Raw genomic sequence first — 25,402 nt, 5'->3', positions numbered from 1 at the left:
ACCGAGGGTAGATAGTTGGATTAATAGGGGCCATGTGGAAGTTACATTCCACCTGACACAGGTCCTTACAGGTCATGGTTGCTTCCGACAGTATCTACACCGTTTCGGGCATGCGGATTCTCCCGAATGCCTAGTGTGCAATGGTTTAGAGGAAACGGCGAAACACGTTTTGTTCGTGTGCCCGCGTGTTCGCACAATGCGTGACCGCATGCTTGCCACATGCGGGGAGGACACAACTCCGGACAACTTGGTCCAGAGGATGTGTAGGGATGAGGTTAGCTGGAATGCCATTTCAACGGCTATCACCCACATCGTCTGGGAGCTACAGAGGAGGTGGCGCGTGGACTCGGAGAATGGCTAGTCCAGATGCAGTACAAGAGGTGGTCCAGGGGTTCGAAGTCGGCTTCGTAGGTCATACCGGTGCCCTGCGGTCGAGATCGACCCTTACAGCGATTAAGTGGCCGCGGAAAGGAAGTCTCGATAGCGGTGCTGTCGTGGCGTCGGTCTACTGGGTTGGATCCGAACCCGCGGTTGGAAAGGGGTCCCCGGCAAGGGTCGGGGTAGGTGAGACCCTGCTGTCTGCAACCTTCGGGTGCATCTGATAGGGCCTGAAGGGTAGTGATACCCTTCCTTACAGGCAGGTCAGATCGGGTTGCACGTGGGCATCAGTTCTTGATGTCTGCTAAGCAGTTGGGCGCGGGTGGGGTTGACCCTGCCCGCCTTCCGAGGACAAAGGGAGTGGCGATGACCACTCGGGAAACTGGCTAAGCGCCAGCATGCTGCCGTGATGGACTCTCCAGAGCGAGTCATCGATGTTCGTTGCTGCTAGGCTACGGCAGCTAACCTTGTGGGTGCGATATGCACTAGCCCCTCTCTGAAGCAATACCTTCTTGGTGGTTCCGGAGAGACGCAGGGTTTGGCGACCATAGGAATGTGTTTCAGTGGGTCGAGGAGAGAGTAGTCCTGGCTTTTACTAGTGTTGTAGAAAACGGCCTTAACCCCACACTACCGTTACCTTCCTGTTAGGCTGTCTGTTGAGCAGATTTATCCCCCTATGGTTTAGAAGTAAAAAAAAGCCGCTGGAGCAGATCAACTACCAAGCGAGATTCTAAAATATGGTGGAGAAGCACTGGTGAGAGCACTACACTGGGTCATTTCAAGGATTTGGGAGGAGGAAGTATTACCGGAGAAATGGATCGTGTGTCCCATCTACAAAATGGGCGACAAGTTGGATTGCGGGAACTATCGCCCGATCACAATACTGAGCGCTGCCTACAAGATGCTCTTTCAAATTTTATGCTGCCGTCTATCACCGGTTGCAAGTGAGTTCGTGGGGCAATATCAGGCTGGTTTCATGGGTGAACGCGCTACAACGGACCAGATGTCCGCCATCCGCCAGGTGTTGCAGAAATGCCGCGAATACAACGTGCCCACACATCACTTGTTCATCGATTTCAAATCGGCGTATGATACAATTGATCGAGAACAGATGTGCACAGTGTTCGAAATCAATGATTTTGCGATCAAAATTAAATAACTTTTTTTAAGTTGGTTCTAGAGGTATGGCGTGTTCTACAAAGTTTTTCTGCATGTTAAAATGCATCTTCTGATAAAATGTAATTAATGATTAATCCCCCTAGAAGTGAGATAAAAATTTTATTTTTCAAAAAAATGATTTAGAGGTTCGGCGTCTTTGGCAAAGTTGTAGTTCATAATAAGAGAAAAAACTTCGTAGAACATGTCGAAGCTCCATCTCTTACAATTTTCGAGATATGGAGCGTTTTGTGCGAAGTACCCCTAAAACTAGTTTTTACAGTGTAGCTTTAACAGATAAAATCCTACAGTTTTGTGACCTTCTACAAACTTGTTCAGAACGTCAAAATACACATTTCTTCCGAAGATGTTAAGTCATTATATCTTAAAACAAAAAAGTTATAGGCAAATTTATCATATTTTAAGGTGTACTTTCACCTTAAGTAACTATTTTCGGCGCAAAATGGCGCAGATGGCTCAGTCGGTAGGTGAAAGATTAGACCTTTTAGTATCTCTTGAGGGTGGAAACCCTCGTGGGCAATAGTGGGAAAGGTGTTTTAAATACAAGGCAAACACTTATTATTTTGACTGTAATACTGTAAAAATAAATAAAAAAATATAATTAAGATGCCCGCAGTAATTTTTAATGCACTGTGTTGCTTCCGGCAGAATCTTTACAACGCTTCAAACTCATGACAACATATGCTCAAACCTACCCAATAGTCATAAAATTGAATAGCTATAATGGTTAGAATAGCAAATGCGTTTTGATAAATACCTTCGCAGTTCTAATTGGCTTCTTTAGCGATGTTGAGACACTTCCATATTCTGAATCTGCATGCCAAACTGAGCCGAAATTCAAATTTTTATTAATTTTAGTGCCCGGGACCCTATTTAAAAATCAATTTCAAGTTTGTATGGGAGCGATTTGTCGAATCACCCCTTGTCGCATTTTGTACTGGGCGGAGCTGTCAAAAGGTGATCAAAAAATCTCTTAGAAGTTAATTTCAAGTACCGAAATAAAGTTCTAAAAATCTAAAAAAAATATGGTGGCTCAGAAAAAGGCGCTCTCTTGTAAAAAATAAAAAAAAAAATCCAAAATTTAAAAACACTATTAAGATAATTGGGTTGCTTAGTGAATAAAATATTGTTATTTTCTATAGCCTAACCGATAGAGCTCATTTTTCTGAGTATCACGTGATTTTATTGGATTCCAATAGCTTTGTTTTGATGGTTAAAATTACATTTTATTTTCGTGGATAAAATGACAGTTCGACCCGAACAAAAAAAAAACATACAAACTTTAAATGCATTTTAAAAATAGTTTCCTTACTCAAAAAATTATGAAATTTTGGATTTCGACTAATTTTTGGGTGGAGAATCCGATTATAAAATAATCCGGATACCCCTAAAGAACCCAATTGTGATTTCGCAATCTTCAATTCACATTTTGACGATATTCTGATGAAAACAAAGCAAATCGTTTTTATCAAATGTGCAATTTCATTATTTTCAACCCGATGTTTGTGAAAAATACTGTTAAAATATATTTCAATTGCTCCCCAGTTGGAAGTGAAACTCGTGAATCATCCAAAAAGCTGTTAATCTGCTATCGGGAATCAAAGCTTCTCCTGATATTTTCCGATACTGTGTCCGAAGTTAAAAAGTTAAACAACAACAAATATAAATACATGAAAAAAAAATCTACTCTGTGTTTTGATGCACATCTTGAACTGTAAAATATTTCCTCTCTCCTATTTCTAGCGCTACATAACATGAATATTGCCTCGAAAAAAACTTCAAACAGTTAATTTTAAAGTAACTTTATCAGAAATTACTTGACCATCTGATAGTTAACAATATGAATTAAAAATCATCAAAAAATATTCTGTTTGGTAAGCACAATGCTCAAAAATGTTGTAAAATATTTCTGAAAATTGCGCAATGCAGTAAAAATTACTGCGGGCATCTTTATCCAGCTTTCCACGCTCGCCATAATGGCGGATGCTATAAATTAATTTGACAGTATTTGTGCCCCAGTTGAACTGAAATTAATAAACAATATTCTTAGCAACCCTTGACTACCATGGAAAATGTGTTGTTGACCGGTAACTACCGAGAAAAATGGCAAGAAATCAAAAAATGTCCAACAAAAAAAAATTTTGATTTTATTGTCCTAATTAAACTTTTTTCTATTTTAGGTTTTGTAATATCCTGACTGGTGACCCCGGAGTAGTTGTGCGGTCCTAGATTTGCACTAGCCTTCCTGAGTGGGTACTCAAGACCTTCTACCTCCCGGGTCCCAGAGCGTGTTAGTAGAGGAGAGCTTCAGATGCGGGAGTCCTAAAACAAATATTATTGAAGATTCTAGGCGGCGGGCGGTGATGGTGTGCGGCAGTGCACCACATGCTAATGTATAGGAGGGTGCCGACGAAACACCGGAAACACCGGTAGGCACCGGTTTTGAACCAGTGTTGAATGTGGGAGTCCGTAGAGGAATGCCGAGTGACATAGTGGGGAATTTCGTGAATAATTTTGCAGTATCGGAAGGAGCATACCAAAAATTCTCGTTTTTGCTGACTTTCAATAATCGAGTTCTTGCAGCAAATTGTATCCGTTTTAAACTACAGATTTGGATTTAATCCCTTATTGTCTCGTGGGAGAATTCTGGCGCTCAATTCCGCCAAAGAGTAGAAATGTTCTATTATTGTTCTTCAACAAGAAGATTTAATTTTCTTCTAAAATGTTCTGCGTCAGAATTTCACGTCTTCGAAAATTAGTTTTCAAGAAATTCCACATTTGTTCCCTTCACCACTGTAGACGGCTCAGCTTTAGACCATATATTTAATAAACTAGAAAAAATAATAGTTTTAAGTGGCATTTCTCTCATTCTTTCGCAATTTTTATGAGTTCCAATTGGCACTACGTGAGAATCCCTTTGAAATTGTCAGTTTATTCTGATAATATTCCGTGGCGATAGTGATGCTGGTGAAGATATGACGAAGCCACACCTCAAATTTTCAGAAGCTCAAACCTGGGGAACCGATAGTTGGATTGCGCTGAAAAGTTGATCGTTTGGTTACCCGCTGATGGTGACCAATCGATCAACTTTTGAGCGCAAACCGACACTCGGTTCTTCAGATCTATGCTCTTGAAAATTCATGGTATGGATTCGTCATATCTTCACCTTCTTCCGCCATTCATGTGGAAATCTATGACAACTTCTTGCCGGACTTCTAAATAAAGAAATATTTATGTTTGGTGTTACGGGAGATTTCTTTTCGGGATTATGAAGAAAAATCAAGCGACATCTGTCGGAGATTCCGTAAAAACCAAAGAATAATTAACATTAGAGATATCATAGAATTTAAGCGTTTTTTTTTTTCCTACAAGGAGATACAAAGAATATTTTGACGAAAATCAATGGGTATCCTACACGGGTTTTCAGAAGAAATCTTGAATAGCGATTGAATAGCGTTGGTGTCGTACGGTAACATTTTGTTTTATGCTGGTACGATGTGAGACGGTAAATTTGTTAAAGACAGCAACGTCCAAATGAAATCGGTGAGCAAAAAAGTGTCGAGTCAAGTCTTTCGTTTTTTTGGAAAGTGTTTCAAGCTAGTTTAGACCACCATGACTTTGATAAGTCCCAGGGTGAGACTGGCAGATCAGCGAAGCTTTGCTCCACCAATCCTGCAGGATTTTTCATCAATTTTCTCAACGCGGCCTTACCCACGTCGACCACATATGGCGAGCATACAACTGAGCGGGACCCTGTGGCTGCCCGCCATCTCTGTGAACTCCAAGGTGACCGGGGCTGCCCGCAAAGTACGAAAGCGTCAAGCCAAGCTCTTCGGTGGTCCCATACGACTTCTACAGCCATCCGTGTCAGCAAGCACCGGAGAAACCATTCGGTGGGCCTACCCGACTGTTACTGTGGACAATCGTTGTCACGTCGCCACGCATTCACGCCTTCTCTCCGGCTCCGGTAAGGCCGTCGATCCGTGATGCCTGAAGCCGTCTCGCGGGTTATCGTCAAGCTCTCGTCTACCTGCACGTTCATCAAGTGTGGTGATTCGAAACCGTTGCTCCACTGTGTCGCCCGGCCCATCCATCTATGCACTCCTCTACGGACTTCCACATTCGATACTGGTTCAAAACCGGTGCCTACCGGTGTTTCCGGCCCATTCGTCGGCACCATCCTCTACAATAATAATATTTGTTTTTAGACTCCCACAATTAAAGCTCTCCCCTACTAACACGTCCTGGGACCCTGGAGGTAGAAGGTCTTGAATACCCACTCCGGAAGGTCAGTCCTCTTCTAGGACTGTGCAACTCCTCCGAGGTCACCAATCAGGATCTGGGTTAATTCAATGATTCAAGTGGGATCCTTGGTGGTCGATCGGAATCACGGTAGAAAAAAAAAGAAGATTTTGCTCAGTCATGTATTCACCTTTCTTATATTACAAATCCTAAAATAGAAAATAGTTTAATTAGGACAATAAAATCAAAATTTTTTTTGTTGGACACTTTTTGATTTCTTGCCATTTTTCTCGGTAGTTACCGGTCAACAAAACATTTTCCATGGTAGTCAAGGGTTGCTAAGAATATTGTTTATTAATTTCAGTTCAACTGGGGCACAAATACTGTCAAATTAATTTATAGCATCCGCCATTATGGCGAGCGTGGAAAGCTGGATTATTATTTTTTTTATTTATTTTTCTTATATTACAGGCAAAATAATAAGTTTTTGCCTCGTATTTAAAACACCTTTCCCACTATTGCCCACGAGGGTTTCCACCCTCAAGAGATACTAAAAAGTCTAATCTTTCACCTACCGACTGAGCCATCTGCGCCATTTTGCGCCGGAAATAGTTGCTTAAGGTGAAAGTACACCTCAAAATATGATAAATTTGCCTATATTTTTTTTTGTTTTAAGATATAATGACTTAACATCTTCGGAAGAAATGTGTATTTTGACGTCCTGAACAAGTTTGTAGAAGGTCACAAAACTGTAGGATTTTATCTGTTAAAGCTACATTGAAAAAAACTAGTTTTAGGGGTACTTCGCACAAAACGATCCATATCTCGAAAACCGTAAGAGGTGGAGCTTCGACAAGTTCTACGAAGTTTTTTCTCTTATTATGAGCTACAACTTTGCCGAAAACGCCTAACCTCTAAAAAAATTTTTAGAAAAAATAATTTTTTTATCTCACTTCTAGGGGAATAAATCATTAATTACATTTTATCAGAAGACGCCTTTTAACATGCAGAAAAACTTTGTAGAACACGCCAAACCTCAAGATCCAACCTAAAAAAAGTTATTTAATTTTGATCGCAAAATCATCGATTTCGAACACTGTGCTGTGGCAGATTATGCACGATTATGGATTCCCGGATAAACTGATGCGATTGATCAAGGCGACCATGAATCGAGTGATGTGAGTAGTTCGAGTATCAGGGACACTCTCGAATCCCTTCAAATTTCCCAGAGGGTTACGGCAAGCTGGTGGTCTTTCGTGCTTGCTGTTCAACATTGCGTCAGAGGGTGTAATAAGGAGAGCGAAAATAATCACGTGTGGAACGATTTTCACGAAGTCCGTTGAGCTGCTTGGTTTCGCTGATGATATTGATATTGTAGCTCGTAAGTTTGAGACGATGGCGGAAAAGTACATCCGCCAGGCGAATCGGACTAGTCATTAATGTGTCGAAGACAAAGTACATAATGGCAAAGGGCTCCAGGGAGGAATCACCGCGCCCGCCACTCCGAATTTATATCGATGGTGATGAAATCGAGGCGGTTGAAGAACTCGTGTACTTGAGCTCACTGATGACCGCCGACAATGACACCAGCAGGGAGATTCAGCGGCACATTGTGGCAGAAAATCGAACTTACTTTGGACTCCGTACAACTCTATGATCGAATAAAGTTCGCCGTCACGAAGTTGGCTATCTACAAAACGCTGATTAGACTGGTAGTCCTCTATGGGCACGAAGCATGGACCCTATGTGCAGAGGACCAACACGTCCTTGGAGTTTTCGAACGGAAGGTGTTGCGTACCATCTACGGCGAAGTGCAGATGAAAGACGGGACTTGGAGAAGGCGAATGAACCAACCGCGAGCTGCATCAGCTGCTGAGAGAACCAACCATCGCCCACACCGCGAAAATCGGGAGGCTACGGTGGGCGGGTCACGTCATCAGGATGTCGGATAGCAACCCGACTAAAATGGTTCTCGAGAGCCATCCGACCGGTACAAGAAGACGTGGTGCGCTGCGAGCTATGTGAGTTGATCAAGTGGAGGGCGATCTGCGGACCCCACGCAGAGTGCGGAACTGGAGACAAACATCAGACTCTAGTTTAATTTAAAAACACTTCACTAATACTTAACTTTTGCAAAAGAAAATAAAAAATGAATAACTCTTTTAAAGAAAAACTAGAAAGGACGAGCAAATTCCTTTTAATTCTACTACTGTGCTTATCTTCGGACAGATAGGCCTATTTCGTCTGTGACTTACAGACTTCTTCAGTGTCAAGTGCTCGACTGAAGAAAACCTCGCATTCGTTGTGGTATTTATACTAGGAGTGTATGTGTAGGTACGTGTGTGGGTAAAAGTGTAGGTATAAAAATGTAGGTACAAAATTGTAGGTACATATTTGTAAAAAAAAAAAGGGGGTGTATCTGCCTGTTAGAAAACAGGGTATTAGTGAAGTGTTTTTAAATTAAACTAGAGTCTGAAGTAACAAGTTCTACTAAAAGCTCTAAAGTAATAGTAAAGTGAAGATGGCAACCAAGCCAAAGTCAGAGCCGAATAAGTTCATCGAGTTGAAGAAGACCATCGCAGGATTACACAAGGATATCGCGTTTCTCAAGAAGTGTATAGAGTACAGGCTTACTCCCGTAAGTCACAAGGTAAAAGTTAAAACAGCCACAAACCCCAACATAGTAAAGACACTTGAACAAACACTCATCAAAGAAAGCATCAAAAAACTACACAGCAAGATCAACATGAAAACTTTGGAATGTTATTCTCTCCATTTAAAGTTAGCGAAAGATTATCCTGAATCTTTCCCTAATTTTCTAACAAAAGTAAAAGTTGCAGAATTTTGTGAATCAGAAAGAAAAAGGAAATTACTAGATAAAAAACTTAAAGCATTAAAGATGCAAAATCCGAAGTTTACATGTTCTTCTACACAACCACAAAACACAACACAAGAACTAACTGGGTTAGTGGTCAATCGCTCTTCCGAACAGTTTACGGAAGAACAGTTGACCCTTCTCAACAAAGGTCTTAACTACGCAGTACACTCTAAACCAGATTCAACACAAACCATAATCGACATTGAAACAGCTATCAACACGAACAATTTACAGACACCACAGATTCAAGAAATCAGAACACAAACAGCTAACACTATTCAAAACACACAACAAAACAAATTGAACAAAGAACACCTGAAAGAACAACGAATAATCAAAGAACTTAACCAGAAACCAGTTTTCTATCTGAAAGCTGACAAAGGAAACAAAACAGTAATCATGAACAAAGAGGACTATGATGAAATAATGAATAACAAGATTCAAAATGGACCTTACCGAAAACAACGTACTGATCCTCTTCCAGGATTAGTAAGACGTGTTGACAAAACTCTCAAAGAGTCTACACCAGTTTTAGGAAGCGTCATTAAAAGCCTGAAAGAATCTAACCCTTCATTGCCAAGAATAAAAGGACTTCCCAAAGTTCATAAACCTGGAAATGAAATGCGTGAGATTGTTTCAGCCATTGGTTCACATACACACAAAATTGCCAAATATTTAGTACAAGAATTCCAAAACATGCCTAAAAAATTTCACAGTAGATCTGTCAAGAATTCCGAACAATTCACAGAACTAGTACAGAATTTATCCGTTAACGACGATGAAATTTTAGTTTCATTCGACGTTAAATCACTATTTCCAAGCATTCCAGTTAAAGAGGCCATTAACCTACTAGAAGATTGGCTTCTGAACCAATATGAAGATTCAAATTCAGATTGGATTAAGAAAGTTCGTACATACATCAAATTAACCAAACTTTGTATGGAAGAAAATTATTTTTCGTTCAGAAATGAAACCTACAAACAACTTAATGGTGCCCCCATGGGCAATCCACTTTCTCCATTTTTAAGTGAAATTTTTATGGCAAATTTGGAAAAACGCTTAGAAAACAACAAACAGCTTCCTGAAGTCTGGTGGAGATACGTTGACGACGTGTTTAGCATTGTTAAGAAACATCTTTTACCTGTAATCTTGAACAATATCAATAATGCACACAAAAACATCGAATTCACTTGTGAAATTGAACAGAACAACCAACTGCCATTTTTGGACATACTCATCGTAAAACAAGAATCAACACTTTCCTTCGAAATTTACAGAAAACCGACACACACTCAACGCACTATTCCAAATTCATCAAATCACTCACATCAACACAAAATTGCATCCTTCAATCACATGATACACCGAATGCAGACACTTCCACTTAGTGAAACAGGAAAAACGAAAGAACTTAATTACATTTTCGAAACAGCACAGTTGAACGGTTACACAAAACAAACAATACAACAGATCATCAACAAAAAGACACAACAACAATACAGACGTTCTTTGACTACACTGACACGGACAGAACCTACACTTAAACGGATAACTGTGAACTACAACAATGACACCAAAAAACTCCGACCAATTCTCAGAAAGTTTGGCTTTGAATTAGTTTTCACAAGCAAAGCTAACCAACTTCAAACTCTCTTAGGATCTACGAAAGACCCGTTGGACAACTTAACAAAATCTGGTATTTACAAAGTAACATGTAATCACTGTGACAAAATATACATAGGACAAACAAAACGCACACTCAACACACGATTCAAAGAACACATAACGGAAGTATCAAAAGCACACAAAGACACAGACAAGGGACTCATTCATCATTTTAAATCTAAAGTTGCTGAACATATTTTCAATGAAGGACATTTTATGAATACTTCAAATATTAAACTCTTACGACACATTACAAACCCATGGAAACTTGATGTTGCAGAAAGTTTAGAAATTTACAAACAAAACAATAAAAAACTACTTAACAAGGATCAGGGCAATGGGTACACGTGGCTGTTTAAATTTTTACCTAACACACACAAAACATTACACAATACACAAAACACAAATTGACTACCTACCAAATCGGCAGAAAAAATAACACAACAAACACCAATTGACTACCTACCAAATCGGTAGGAATTTTCCTAGCTTTAGGTATCTTATTGACACCCTGTTTTCTAACAGGCAGATACACCCCCTTTTTTTTACAAATATGTACCTACAATTTTGTACCTACATTTTTATACCTACACTTTTACCCACACACGTACCTACACATACACTCCTAGTATAAATACCACAACGAATGCGAGGTTTTCTTCAGTCGAGCACTTGACACTGAAGAAGTCTGTAAGTCACAGACGAAATAGGCCTATCTGTCCGAAGATAAGCACAGTAGTAGAATTAAAAGGAATTTGCTCGTCCTTTCTAGTTTTTCTTTAAAAGAGTTATTCATTTTTTATTTTCTTTTGCAAAAGTTAAGTATTAGTGAAGTGTTTTTAAATTAAACTAGAGTCTGAAGTAACAAGTTCTACTAAAAGCTCTAAAGTAATAGTAAAGTGGAGACAAACAGCCATGGACCGAGTGGAGTGGAGACGGCTACTATTAACAGCAGAGGCCACTCAGTCCTTAGTCTGATCGGTAAGGTAAGTACTCCACGAAATGAGTTAGCTTTTCTAGAATACTGGTTTGTAGTTTACCGACACTGCACTGAAGTTGAAAAAAAATCGGTGGCAATTCGATTTCTCTCAAAGATTGCTTATTTTTAAGGACTGTTCAATTTATAAAACGGTCAACTTGCTTGTGCGATATCTTTTTTATTTTTCAATAAAATCATTATCAGTTTTTTGCATAACTTTCTATAGCTATTTTCAAATGTAGGAAAAATATAACATTGAGTAAAATGTTCTTTATTGTGTAACTGAAGTGGTTTTCGTAAAACATCAATAAAAACCCATTTCTCAAAATTCGGCATAACTTTCCACATATTGAACATGCACATTTTCATGAAGTTTTCAATGTATTGCAATCTCATACTATTCTACTAAAGGTAAAGCTCAATAGTTGGTCAGTAATAATGCACAAGGCAGCCTCCACCTTGATATAGTGAGTTGCCTTGTTTTCATAGTAATTATTAAAACATATTTATTTAAGTCCTGTGTTGCAAAAGCACAACGGATTCGGCTGAAAACTTGTCCAGAGTAGTGGAATATTGCTTTCTGAATGATACGGAAGAAAAAATTACTTTAAATTGCATTCTTCATCAAAAATTTAATCCATAAAGATGGTCATAGTAAAAAACTGCATACTTTTTGCTCCATTGATGCAGTTTTTCGACTCTAGCGAATCTTGTTATTATTTATTTTCAACAAAGTTGGTCCTATGCTATTGTACGCCTTATTTGATAATAATTAGATGTAAAGTTTTCATTTCCAACATCATTGTTAGGGAACGTCCATAAATTACGTCACGCAAAAATAGACCATTTTCAACCCCCCCTCCCCCCTATGTCACACTTTTTGTATGGGACCTCTGAAATTTTTGTATGAGTTGTCACGCTTTGCTGAACCCCCCTTCCCCCCTTAAAGCGTGACGTAATTTATGGACGTTCCCTTATGCTAAATTTTGCATAAGGTTGCATTGTTATTTGGAAGAACCTTCAAAGAACGAAACTGTTTTGATTACTGTACGCGCAATGGCGTACAGTATCCAAACCAGCAATACTATTAAAAAGCGGTTTTCTGCATTTAAAACCACATTATTCCTACTTTCGCCTGAATGCATAAAATAATTGTTCATTTAATATTTTCATGCCCTTTTTGCTTAACAATTGAATTTTATTAAAAAAATTGGATCTGACTTGAGACTTTGATATCTCAACAACTAATTTTCCAATTTAGTTTAAATTTCGCCAGAATGTTTATTACTCATGCTGCTGCAGCATGGAACTTAGTTTTCTGATATTAAAAACGATATACCATATGTGAACAGTAATTTTATTTATTTTTCAAATTTCAGCAATCAAAAATTTCACCTCATTTTACATCTGGCCGATTTTCTATAAAATAAAACTATTTTTATTCGATTCAAAAATGATTACCATAATGATAGATGATGTACTGAAAAACGAAGCAAGGGTGGTTAAATTTGAACTAGGCGTCTTTTTTTTATAGCCTTGTAAAGTTGTCCGTTTTTTAAATTGAACAGTCCTTATATCTGATTTCACTGCATTAGACATTCTAAGGGACCATATACTAGTGGCGAACAATTAGTTACCCCTGAAGATGACACAAACCCCAGTGTCGAAACGTCGCGCAAAGAATAAACTTTGTTTTCCGTATTGAAGACTGCGCAGCCGTTTAATTCCTGCAATTTGATTTCGATTGCTGTGCGATTATTTCTACGTGGTGTTACTTTTGGCGCCCAACTGACCATTTGATAGGCGAAAATATAAAACTCAAACTTTTTCCGGCAACATCTAAATGGGTAGCAATTAGGATCAGCATTCAAACACATAGGTTTGCAAATTTTACGGCCATATAAAAAGACAAGGTTCATCGCATCTCATCACTCTTCTCGCAATTTCTTCAAGCGAAACCGTATCATTATCGACCATCCCCTGTTGTCATCGCCCACAAAACGGTGCTAATGGCTGTACCTAGAATGAAATCAGTAGGTATGTTGGTGTAGCTAAACGTAGGCATCACGATAAGCCAACATGCAACAAGTCTAAGCTTAGCCAACGGAAATCAAAGTGACTATAAGGCGAAAAATATTGCTCTTGTTAGCACTAATTTTGCTCCTTCCGACAAAAAGCGGCTCAAGTGCCTTCAGCTATAAATAAAACATCCATTAGGCGGGGGAGTCTTCAGTCTCGCTCGGAGCCGGAACATGTTTGTTTTCCTGGTGCTCTTGTTGCTCTGGTTGTTGGTTTTTGGCGAAGATGGTCAGGGTGGAGAAACTCACATTCGAGGGAACAGTGTTGGCCCCAGAAGTGCGGCCTCAGAAGGTTATTTGTTTTAAAATCGCTATTTAAACTTCATTTGGGTTATCAATTGAAGGTCTTTCTTTACCTTCAAAGTTTGAGCATCATTTTAAGGAAGCAATGCTGAAAATTTCATCTCGTCAACCACCTACAGCTTATTTTAGAAGCTAAACCTTGGAATATGGTACATGAAAAACTTGTACGGCTAGACCAGTTCTGCAAGAAAGACACCGGTTTCCGTTATTCCTCGAATATATAAGTTAAATGTCACGGACTACCTTTGAAAAATGTCAAATGATATTCACCGTGAATATCATTAGCATTTTTCGAAGGTAGTCCGTGACAATTACCTTAAATATTCGAAAAATAGCGGTTTTCCGTGAATTTCTTGCAGAACTGGTCAAGCCGCACAAGTTTTTCATATACCATATTCTCAGGTTCAGCTTCTGAAATGAGCTGTAGGTGATTAAATTTAGATATGGCGAAATGAATTTTTCAGCACTGCTTTAAGGAAGACTCACTGTTCTAATATGTTTTCGTAATAATTACACTACGGTACAACGGAGAAAATTGGAACGCAAAGTTTTGAAAAAGATGTTATTACAATTAGAAAAATTGTCCTTTTCCAAGATTTTTGATACAAGAACTATGATTTAAATCGCCAAATATTGCACGGCTAAAAACTCGCCAATTGTTGCTTACCTCTTAAGAAAAGCATGGAATATGTGCAAGTCACGTTACAATAAATTTTGTTTAAGGATTAACGGTTACGATTGACGTTTCAATTTATCTGCTGGGAACGTGATACGACAAAATTTCTACGGGTAGAATAATTCAAATAGTTTGACTCATTGCTGCGGTTGCAAATCGAGCGTTTGACCTTCTTCTTGCATTCAATAACGCTAACCACGCTGGCGTTATACACGCTAAGCGTGCCCGTCTAGGTTAAAATGACCTTAATGCACGACTAGGATTTTTTTTTGTTAATAACTTTCTTCTTGGTTTATTGTACCAACGAGAAAAATAAAGCTTTTCAACTTACTGTTTTATAAGCACTCCTATAGTTATTGACAGTGTAGTAATCCGATAGGGAATCAAAACTTCCTGACGCTCAGCATGGCCTTGGCGAATCCCGGTCATTTACTGCTTCGGCTATGTGGGCTCGACCATGACATGACATTTATGCCGAACTTCATGAGGTTAAAACAGAACACATACAAATAGAACCATTTTTTGAAAACGAAAGTCGAAATAGGCCTTCAAAATTACTAAAGCACAAGCTTTAGTCTTTTGGTCTTATAATCATTACATCGTGGCTTCCAGTGCATGCACAACCGGAAGGATTACTGTCCGTCCCAGCCCCGGTGAAAAGGATAGAGCAGATGACACAGAGCTTGTTGGAAGAAAAGACTTTCTTGCTGAATCTATGGTGATTTTTCTCCGCTCAGGTCAGGAGTATGTCATCGTCTGTGAAAAGAAGCTTTTGGCTCATTTTGTTTTGCGCTTGGTTTGTGTCCTGTTTGGATGTGGCACCTAACCCCAGTCATCCAGTGAGAGCTCCTTCACTCCACGCACATGTACAAAGCTCGGCCAGCACATAACCGGCAGAGCGAGAGAGATAGAGAACACGACGAGGGCTCAGTTTTCCCCCTGAGGTATAATTAACTTCGTTTTCTCGTAATCCGCTTACATCTAATTTTGTCTGAGAGGATCATAAATTGTGGTAATTGTGTATGAGTTTCCACCGTACTATTCACTCTGGGTTGGCTGGTGGTTGCCGCACTTGGGATAGTCGAGAAAAAGGTTCTCCTTGGATTTCTCTCATCCTCCTCCAGCCAATAGCACCGAGAGCAATACAGGTCGATGAGATCAATTTACTTTAAAAGCAGCAGCTAATTATCTGCTTGCTTGGAAGAGAACAAGCTGTTTTTGTACGGGTTAGAGTCGTTTTAGCCTGTAGAACTTAAGATGTGATTCATGTGACTCATATGCATTGTACCTGATATTATTGAAAAGAATAGAGGAAATGTGATCACCTTCCTCCTAGATCACGGAAATATTCACGATGTTAAAGCATTTTTATCGATTTTTAGGCGTTTTTAAAGTTAATTCGTCAAATGGAAGTGATGCAAAAAAGCCATCTGAAACAGGGTAAGATGCCACTTAACTTGGGCAGCATAGACAGTGATAACCATGCGCCTCCATGTGTTTCCCAATCCAAATCTCATTGGAAACACATGGCTGATAACGAATTTATCAGAAAACATTGATTGCAAGCATGAAAAATCGGAAGTTGCCAATTTTTATTGAGAAAGAATTTCCGTATGTTTGCCTGCCTGACTTCTAGAAGGATGTTCTATGCAAACATAACTTGGCACCGTTCACCCATACTTGATACTTGATGGGCTACAACTCGTAGCGGTGAGTCTACACCGAATGAAGTATCCGCCTCCACTGGTCTCGGTCCTGGGCCAATCGCTTCCAGTCGTCCTGAACGTTTAGAGTCCTTAGGTCCTCCTCAACTGCAAAAAGCCAACGTGTGCGCGGCCTCCCACGAAGCCGACGACCCCTTCCTGGTTCTCTGCTGAATATAATTTTAGCTTGTCGTTCCTCCGGCATACGAGCTACGTGTCCAGCCCACCGCAGCCTGCCGTGTTGTATTCGCTTCACTATATCCATCTCTATATATACCTGGTACAATTCGTAGTTCATGCGACGCCGGCAGATGCCGTCCTCCAGTTAACCGCCGAGTATTGTTCGCAGCACTTTACGTCCGAAGACTTCAAAAGCTCTCCGATCAACTTCTTTCAACGTCCACGTTTCATGACCGTATAAAGCGACCGGGAGAATCAGAGACTTGTACAACGCGAGTTTTGTCTTCGTTTGCAGCCTGCGGGACCTCAGCTGGTTTCGCAGACCGAAAAAGGCCTGATTTGCAGCCGCAATCCGTTTTTTACCTCGCGGGTAACATCATTATTGCACGTCACTAGAGTACCAAGATAAACAAATTCATCCACAACTTCAAGCTTTTCCCCACCTAGCACCACTTCGTCACCACTACCACGGCCGGACCGACGTTGAACACCAGCAATCATGTACTTAGTCTTTGTGGTGTTGATCGTAAGTCCAATCCTCGCAGTCTCCCTCTTAAAAGGTACGAACGCCTCTTCCACGGCTCGACGGTCGATTCCGATGATGTCGATATCGTCCGCGAAGCCCAGGAGCATATGCGACTTCGTGACAATGGTTCCGCTCCTGTGCACACCAACTCTCCTTATCGCTCCTTCCAGTGCTATGTTGAACAGTAAGTTCGAAAGAGCATCGCCCTGCTTCAGTCCGTCAAAGGTTACGAACGATGACGAAATTTCATCCGCAACCCGTACACTTGATTTCGATCCGTCAAGCGTCGCACGAATCAGTCTAATCAGCTTCGCCGGAAAACCATGTTCGATCATAATCTGCGGCAGCCAATTAATCGTCCCATAATAAATTAAAAATTTTCCATAAATAATTCTAAAATCGCCAATAAATAAATAGGGGTGGAAGCAATAATAAACTATAAAAGTTCCATAAACAATTCAAAAAGCGCATAAATAAATCAAAACTTCCCATAAATAATTGATTTTCGAGCAATCAAAAATGTAAGAATTTCCACAAATAAATCAACAATTGCAATAAAAAACTATATTTTTTCCAACAAAAAAATTCGAACATACTACATCTTAGAACTATGATAGAAAAACTGAAACTATTGTGCAAATTAACAGACAATCGCTTGCTGTCCGAACTCGCTAACGCTCGTCGGACTTTAAAAAAGGATAACATCTCTGTTCGCATTATACCGGGCAAATTCTTGGATCTGTGGATTGCCTAGAACCGAATCGACGCAGTTACGGCGCATCGGCTTTCGGAAACTTCGGCGGCCTTCTGCCGCCTCAGTTCCTCAATCCTCTATGCGGCTTCGCCGCATGGCTCAACCGGTACTTTTACTTTGCTCATTATTTCGTATTTATTGCTTAATTTTCAATTGCTTTTTTGATGTTTTTCAATTGGGAATTTTTGAATTATTTATGGAAAAATCAGATTTATTTATGGAAAATTTAAACTTTTTTGTTGGAAAAAATATAGTTTTTTATTGCAATTGTTGATTTATTTGTGGAAATTCTGACATTTTTTATTGCTTGAAAATCAATTATTTATGGGAAGTTTTGAATTATTTATGCACTTTTTGATTTGTTTATGGAAATTTTATAGTTTATTATTGCTACCACCCCTACTTTTTTATTGGCAATTTCTGATTTTGTTATGGAAAATGATCACTTTTTTATGAGTCGTTTATATTTTAGCCATAATCTGCCATAACTCGTTTCTCTTCACTGAATCGTACGCCGCCTTGAAATCAATAAACAGATGATGGGTCTGCAAGTTGTACTCTCGAAATTTATCGAGAATCTGCCGCAGGGTGAACATCTGGTTCGTCGTTGATCGGCCCTCACGAAATCCTGCCTGATATTTGCCGACGAAGGACTCTTCAATCGGCCTCAGCCTGTGGATCAGAACTCCGGACAAAATTTTGTACGCTGAATTGAGGAGTGTTATTCCTCTGTATTTCGCGCACTCCAGTCAATGCCCTTTCCTGAAAAGAGGGCAAATAAGACCATCCAACCAACTAGCATGCAGTTCTTCCTCCTCCCATATCTTCAATATAATACGGTGTAAGAGTTGATACAGCTGCTCACTACCGTACTTGAGAAGCTCGGCCGGGAGTTCATCCTTCCCAGCAGCCTTGTTGTTCTTCAGTCCCCTAATGGCTGTCTTGACCTCGTCTAGCGTTGGAGGTTCCACAGCTTGTCCGTCGTCGTCGATTCGAATTCTGTCCGTCGCTCTTCCACTCCCACCGTTCAACAATACCTCGAAGTGCTCTCTCCACCTGGCAGCCACCATTGTTTTGTCTGTCAGCAAGTTTCCATAACGGTCGTTACACATGACGGGAGAAGGCACTGTTTTTCCCGCACGCCATTGACAGTTTCGTAAAATCTCCGCATATCATTCTGTTGCATACTCTCTTGCGCCTGAGCAATTACATTTTCCTCGTGCTCTTTTTTCTTTTTGCGGTGGATTCGTTTTTCGGCTACTCTTGCTTCCCTATATCGCTCCCTGCTCTGCCGGGTCCCCGACACCAACATCCGGCTTCTGGCAACATTCTTCTCGTCCTTTACTCTCTGGCACTCCTCGTCGAACCACCCGTTTCAAGGTCGTCTTTGAGCAGTACCTATCACCTCCCGCGCTGCTGTACTCATCGCTCCGTGGATAGACTCCCCCAGAGTGTTGAGATTATCGCTCTCGTTGATCTCACTTATCCGCTCGTCCAGCTTTTGGTGATAGTCAGCTACCGTACCTTCTGCTGAAAACCGCTGGATGTTGAAACGCATCGATCGCCGGTTCCTAGAGTCCGACACGGTTGATAACCGAGCTCGAATCTTACTAAGTACGAGATAGTGATCTGAGTCGATGGTGGGACCTTGAAAAGTTCTAACATCTATTACGTCCCAGAAATGTCGGCTATCTACCAGCACATGGTCGATTTGGTTGCAAGTCTCGCCGTTTGGGTGTCTCCAAATGTGCTTGCGGATTCTCTTGCGTGCAAAGTAGGTGCTACTAAGGGGCCATCCATTAAGTACGTCACGGTCCTAGGGGGGAGGGGGGGTTTGTGAAAGTGTGACAAGCAATGTATTAGATATGGAAAAAACCCGTACGAAGGGGGGAGGGGGGGTCAAAAATTTCCAATTTTAACGTGACGTACTTAATGGATGCTCCCTAATGGCCATTCCCCTGGCGGCAGCAAAGTTGATTAATCTCAGGCCGTTGTCATTAATGACGGAGTGAAGGCTCTCCGTACCGATGATTGGACGGAAAAAGTCCTCTCTTCCGACCTGTGCATTGGCGTCACCGATGACAATCTTAACGTCGTGTTTTGGGCATTCTCCATAGGTCTTGTCAAGACATTCATAAAACGCATCCTTCACATCATCGGTTTTCTCGTTTGTCGGCGCATACACATTGATCAGGCTGTAGTTAAAGAATTTACCCCGAATCCTCAATACGCAGATCCGCTCGTTGATCGGCTTCCACCTCATAACTCGCTTCATCTGTTTCCCGATCACTATGAATCCGACCCCATGTTCTGCCTTATCGCTGCCGCAGTGGTATATGTTATATTTGAACGACATGTTGACGACGGGATCCACCGCCCTGAATTCACGTTCACCAGTTTTGGGCCTCCGCACTTCCTGTATAGCAGCCACGCACACACCAGCTTTCTGCAATTCACGTGCCAAAAGGCTCACTCGTCCAGGTTCATTTAAGGTCCTGACGTTCCAGGTCCTTATTTCGTTACCGGGTCGGTTTCCGAGAGTATCGTTCGCATATTCTATTTCTTACTTCATTTTTCGTAGTGTTGAAAGGCTTCGACAGGCTACCTTACCGGGGTCGCGTAGGTGGGGCTGCCACCTTAGGTATAGCTGATGCGATACAGCGTTTCATATTCAGCCGCTGGATGCCAGAACAGACGCTGTTTGAGCCGCACCTCCTTGGTGAACAGACGCTCGGGACATACCTCCTCAATCTAGCTGAAGTCAGAAGGACAACAGTGCCCAGGCTGCACTACCAGCTAAGCACACAACTCTTAGCTGGCGGTCTTTGTCATCGTTTGATTCGTGGAAGCATGAGGTAGGAACTTGTGAGGACCAGAGCTATGTTGGACGCTCTCCTTATCGACTCACCGTTTTGCAGCCCCCGTTCACCCATAGTGATGATCAAATCGCATTCAGGAATGATTTAACGATGGGTCATTTTTCCCCACCAGTGCATTTTGGACCATGTTTTTCTAATGATTGGAGTTGCTGGACAGAGGCTAATGATCTCAATGGAATCGGCATTACACTAAATACCCAACTTTTACCGTGCCAAAATTTTGCATAAGTCTTTTCAAAATCAATCATCGGAAAAATGACCAATAAAACCCCAAAACGGCGAACCAGAAAAACAATGTTTTAGCTGGTCTTCCGACTGCAAAAGCTTAAAACCATTACAAAACAAGTTTTAACAGTCGATAGTCTCGTAAATAACATAGGTGCACAGTACAACTTAACACATCATGCATCGTTTTTTCTTCCAAGCTGCGTAAAACAAGAGACAACAATATGTAGACAAACAGTTTATTTTTCGCAACAAGTGAGATGTCCAAATACGGTTCGAATTCATTAGTCACTCGCTGTTGCCCTGACAGGGGATGGCAACAAACATAAATGAAACTCTGGAATGTCGAATGGTCAGCTGCTGTCTGTCCATTTCCGCTCATTGACGGCTTCATCGCAAATTAACTAAATCCTCCAAACAAGCACGTCCAGATTTGCCACAAAGCTGACATCGAAGGCTAGCTCCCCTCCGCCGCCACTACAGAAAAACAAAAAAACTCGGCAGCTGTCCAGAACGACGCTGGCTGTCGTCGTTGTTTAGCGTCCGCTCGGATCCTCAAAGTCATCCATCAAGGACGACGGAACGGAACGTTGCCGGCGTCGCCCTGACAAGGCGGCACATGGAAAATGGCCTCCAGAGAAACCGTCAAGCCCAAACTTGACACCGTGATTGACACGTCACCGACAACTTGTAATTGAAAGGGAAACGGAACCATGAAGGCGAAAACAGCATCATCCTCTCTCTCGGATGAGACTGCGATAAATAGGAACGGGAAGGCAAAACAAAATCCTACGACCACGTGGTTTTGATGCAGGGGAGAGTGTTGAAGAACGCACAGTTGAAGCTATGTACACCGGAAAATTATCCCTTTTCTTTTGATTTTCATGTGATTTTAATATGTATTTCACATTCGCATATAAAGATTTTTAAATGTTACCCAGAGTTTCAAGCTATTTGAAAAAAAAAATCGAATCAATAAATCACAGCAAATAAACCATCTATTCTACTCCAGCGAATAATGTTCTCCATTTCTACCCTACCACCAATGCACACGTCATGTACTCACTTGAAAAAGTAAGTTCCGTTCTCGTAGCCGAAAAAAGGCACCGTATATGTCAGCATCCAAATGTTTCCGCCGCCGCAATCGTAATACGGCTTAGACCAACGGCCGTCCTCGTACTTCACCGATAGGATCTCGTCCGACTGGCGGACCGAGTTGTTCGTGTAGATGTGGAACGCTGTCATCCGCCGCCGCCGCAACCGGTGCCGAAATAATGGAAAAGTCATGGAATGAGAATAAGGGAGATAGGAAATATTTATTAGCATTATTACGTTAGTCCAATTCCGTTTCCGGTGATATGTTTAGAAATGCGGTAAACTCTGATCTATTTTCATGTCACTCTCGGCGGATTTTTTTTATCGTTCAGACTGCTTCTTATTGGGAAGGTTGGTATTCGATTTTTATCAATGAATGGTGAAGGCTTTATTCAATTATGTTCTACTGCCGGGTCATATCTTGTGACAGGCAGTGAATGGTGTCATGGTCAGTATAGAGCTTTGTTACAGTACGAGTTCACTAATTTGACGTTTGAGCTGTGCTGTGTTTACAGAAAATGACCTAGTTTCCATTACCACCATGACTTATAGGTAACACGGCTCCGCTAAAAAGTCAAACGAGTGAACTCGTGCATTGGTCCTTTTTAACATGAACTGATGCATCCGTTTTCAATTACACTAGTTTACAGCATTTTTGAACTCGGTAAGCTGATGATCATTTTTGGTGTAGAATCATGCCCTGAGTTCGAAAACGCGAAGGAAAAAAATTACAGTAGAGCGGATTTTTTTTGGAATTTCCATACAAGGTTGATGATTTGAAATCGATTTTTGTTCTATTTTTAAGCAAAGTCGCTCACTTCAAACATCTCATTCTCTGTAACCAATGCTCCGATTGAGCTGAATTTTTTACTGTAACTCGCCTACATATCATATGTTAAATAAACGTCGAGAAAGAATTTTTAAGTTGGTTTTTTTCTCATTGAAAAAAATACATTTCTTAAAAATTTTTTGAGAATTTTGCTAAAATTCTAGAAGATCGTCCCTAAAACTCGCCAATATCTTGAATTTCATCAATCTGACACAAAACCTGCATTCAGATGATCGAATGGTATTGTATTCAGCTTTTAGTTTATGGAAAAAGATTTAAAATTGGTTGAACAAAACGCAATATATTTGAATTTTAGTAAATTACATATTTTGAAAAGTTACAAAACTCGATATTGTGCAAAAACCCAAAAACTGTTCTACTTTAAATTTTTTGAAGGTCCGTTTCGAAATCAGCACTAAATTGTGCTTCAAAAATTTTGGTCGTTGACAGAAGTTCACGACTTTCGTTTTATTTTGTAAACTTGTGTTATTTGACTTTTTAGCGGTGCTATGTCAATGAGATAGCCATGGAAATGGGTTTATTTTCTATAAACACGGTACCGATCAACGTCAAATTAGTGAATTCGCAGATTTATTGATGATTTTCAAAACAGTTGCACTTAACTTTAATCGCTTTATCCTTTATAAAGCAAAGCAAAGCAAAGATAACCGTACACATCGTAGTTGCTACTCTGTGTCTGACCAAAACAATCGAAGTTGCACAGAGGACCATTGAATTTGAAAGCTTGGGACTAGCTTACAATTCTCAATGTGCACAATTCGAGAGTTTGTAGCACGCAAATTGCGGCTAAGAGTTTTCCCGTCTTCTGCTTCGTTCCCTGGCTCCGAAAACAGACGGCTTAAGCGCCACCTCCGAAGAGGACCGTCTGTCGAGTTATGTTTGCCCGGCAAGAAACCCAACCTCAGGGCGGGTTTGTTTTATAAGAGACCAAATAGCGATTTAGGGACGATACAGAAAACTCAAAAGTACGGCTAATCGAGATATCTCACTTATAGAGGTCGCCTTAAGCGATTCTCAAAATATGGTTGATGCTAACCGTCGTTCTACCAACTCACAAAGACACCACTCACGAGTATCATCATTGGAAGAACTCACCAATTCAAATTTCCCGTTAGCTTCGGACACGTGAGTGGAGAGACTGATTTCCCAGGCAGTCTACCCTGGCGTACAAAAATAACTAAAAACAGGTAGAACGACGCGAACGTGAGAAATCTCGAAGACCAAAAAACTGTTACAGGGAAAGCACTAACATTTCACAAAAATACAGCATGTTTGAAGGTAACGAAAACTAACGAAACATTTATTCAATTTGATAACCTAGGTTTTATTCGAACATGTTCCTTTCCATGCTTTCTCTTCTTCTTCTAGCTTCCCTAATGTGTGTGCGGTTTTAATTTGTTCCTATTCTAATCTGATTCTATCGACATTGATCGACAAGAACCATCACTTTCTCCGAGCTCGGTTAGTTGTGTGGAGTTTTCAACACATGCGCATGGTTAATTGGATTTGTCTACTCACGGTACCTTTCAGCTGCTCATCAATGCCGTCGACAAAGAAGAAGCGACGGCGTGGCGGTCGACGGACGGCTTGGTAAAGCAGCACGCTATTTTTACCGCATCCTACGATGGTGGTATTGCGACGGTTGCACCAAATGCGTACGGTGCGCGGCGGTTTGGAAAGTGCGCCTTTCTCGCTGCCGGTCGCTAAACGGACCGGATCACCGGCGCAGTTGCTTGCTGGTGTTGATGACGATGGGGGTCGTCGATGGCTTCGTCGGTAAGGTGACTACCACATGGCCGACGTAGAAAACGTGGGATTCGGCCGCCTCCGGTGGTGAATATTCCGATCACCGAAAAAGTTGGTTGATGGCGAAGCTGACGATGGGGGTCGTCGGTGGCTTGGTCGGTATGGTTGCTACCACATGAACGCCGACGAAAAAAACGTGGTTTCGGCCGCTCTGTCGGAACGGTTGTTCCCTTCCGGCTTTCCCCTCAAACCGGGACTTTTGACGCTGCGACGTGGGGTCGAGAGCGCGTTTAGCGAAAAAGGTGCGGTGTGCCGAGCTTTCGGCCGTGGATCAAATCCTGAATAAAAAGCCGTCGAACGGCTGTTCGACGCGTTTAACAAAAAGTTTACTCCACACAACAAAAAATATCAATTACCTTTTTCTATTCACTAACACGCACACACAAACTACTTGACCGCACTTAACCTTTGGCTTAGGTTATTGAACTGGCTAACTAACGGAAAGGAACAAAAGTAACATTAATTTAATCTAAAGAGTTCTCACATTTTAAATCACATACTTAATTAAACACACCGCGACACAAGAACTTTAACACGCACTCCCGCCTCTTCCACGGTCCAGGTCAAAATGGACGAGTAGAAGTTCTGTAGGTCCTCAGATAAGGTCGGATCCCAAGACTTCGTGGCCGGAAATACGTAAAATTACCGAAGTAATTTTACGATCTTTTCAAACGACAATTCTCATCAACCACGAATGAGAACCGAATAAATTGCTATCTCTTTCACTTTCATACTCATCTGAATGATCTGTATCGCTCCATCTATTTTTAAATACCCGATCTATTTTTGACGAGAGAGTTCGGGCTTGAACATTGAACCTCGAGATTGTTCGGGTTTCGTGGTGTAGTGGATAGAGCAGCAGGGATTTCATTTATATGTATTGAACTTGTGAAGGCGACTTGCATGCAAGTTGTATACGGGTTTAACGGTGCATGTCATTTCGAATGGTGACATTGAATATCGCAAAACATTTATAGTGAACTTTGGAATTTAGTACATTTGACAATGA

General features: G+C 41.0%; 1 protein-coding gene across 2 annotated transcripts in view; it reads right to left on the bottom strand.

Annotated features, from left to right (window-relative positions):
• Window positions 1–25,402, bottom strand: part of LOC109414240 (uncharacterized) — a 357,064-nt gene that overhangs the window by 168,893 nt on the left and 162,769 nt on the right. For both annotated transcript variants that reach the window (XR_009997784.1, XM_062852084.1), the window contains exon 3: window positions 21,709–21,880. Coding sequence is in view for 1 of the 2 variants with exons in the window: in XM_062852084.1 (XP_062708068.1) it covers window positions 21,709–21,880 (172 nt within the window). In the remaining variant the exon portion in view is untranslated. The remainder of the gene's footprint in view (window positions 1–21,708; window positions 21,881–25,402) is intronic.

Source organism: Aedes albopictus, chromosome 2, assembly GCF_035046485.1.
Source record: "Aedes albopictus strain Foshan chromosome 2, AalbF5, whole genome shotgun sequence".
Classification (NCBI taxonomy): Eukaryota; Metazoa; Arthropoda; class Insecta; order Diptera; family Culicidae; genus Aedes; species Aedes albopictus.
This window is presented reverse-complemented; position numbering and strand designations above follow the sequence as displayed.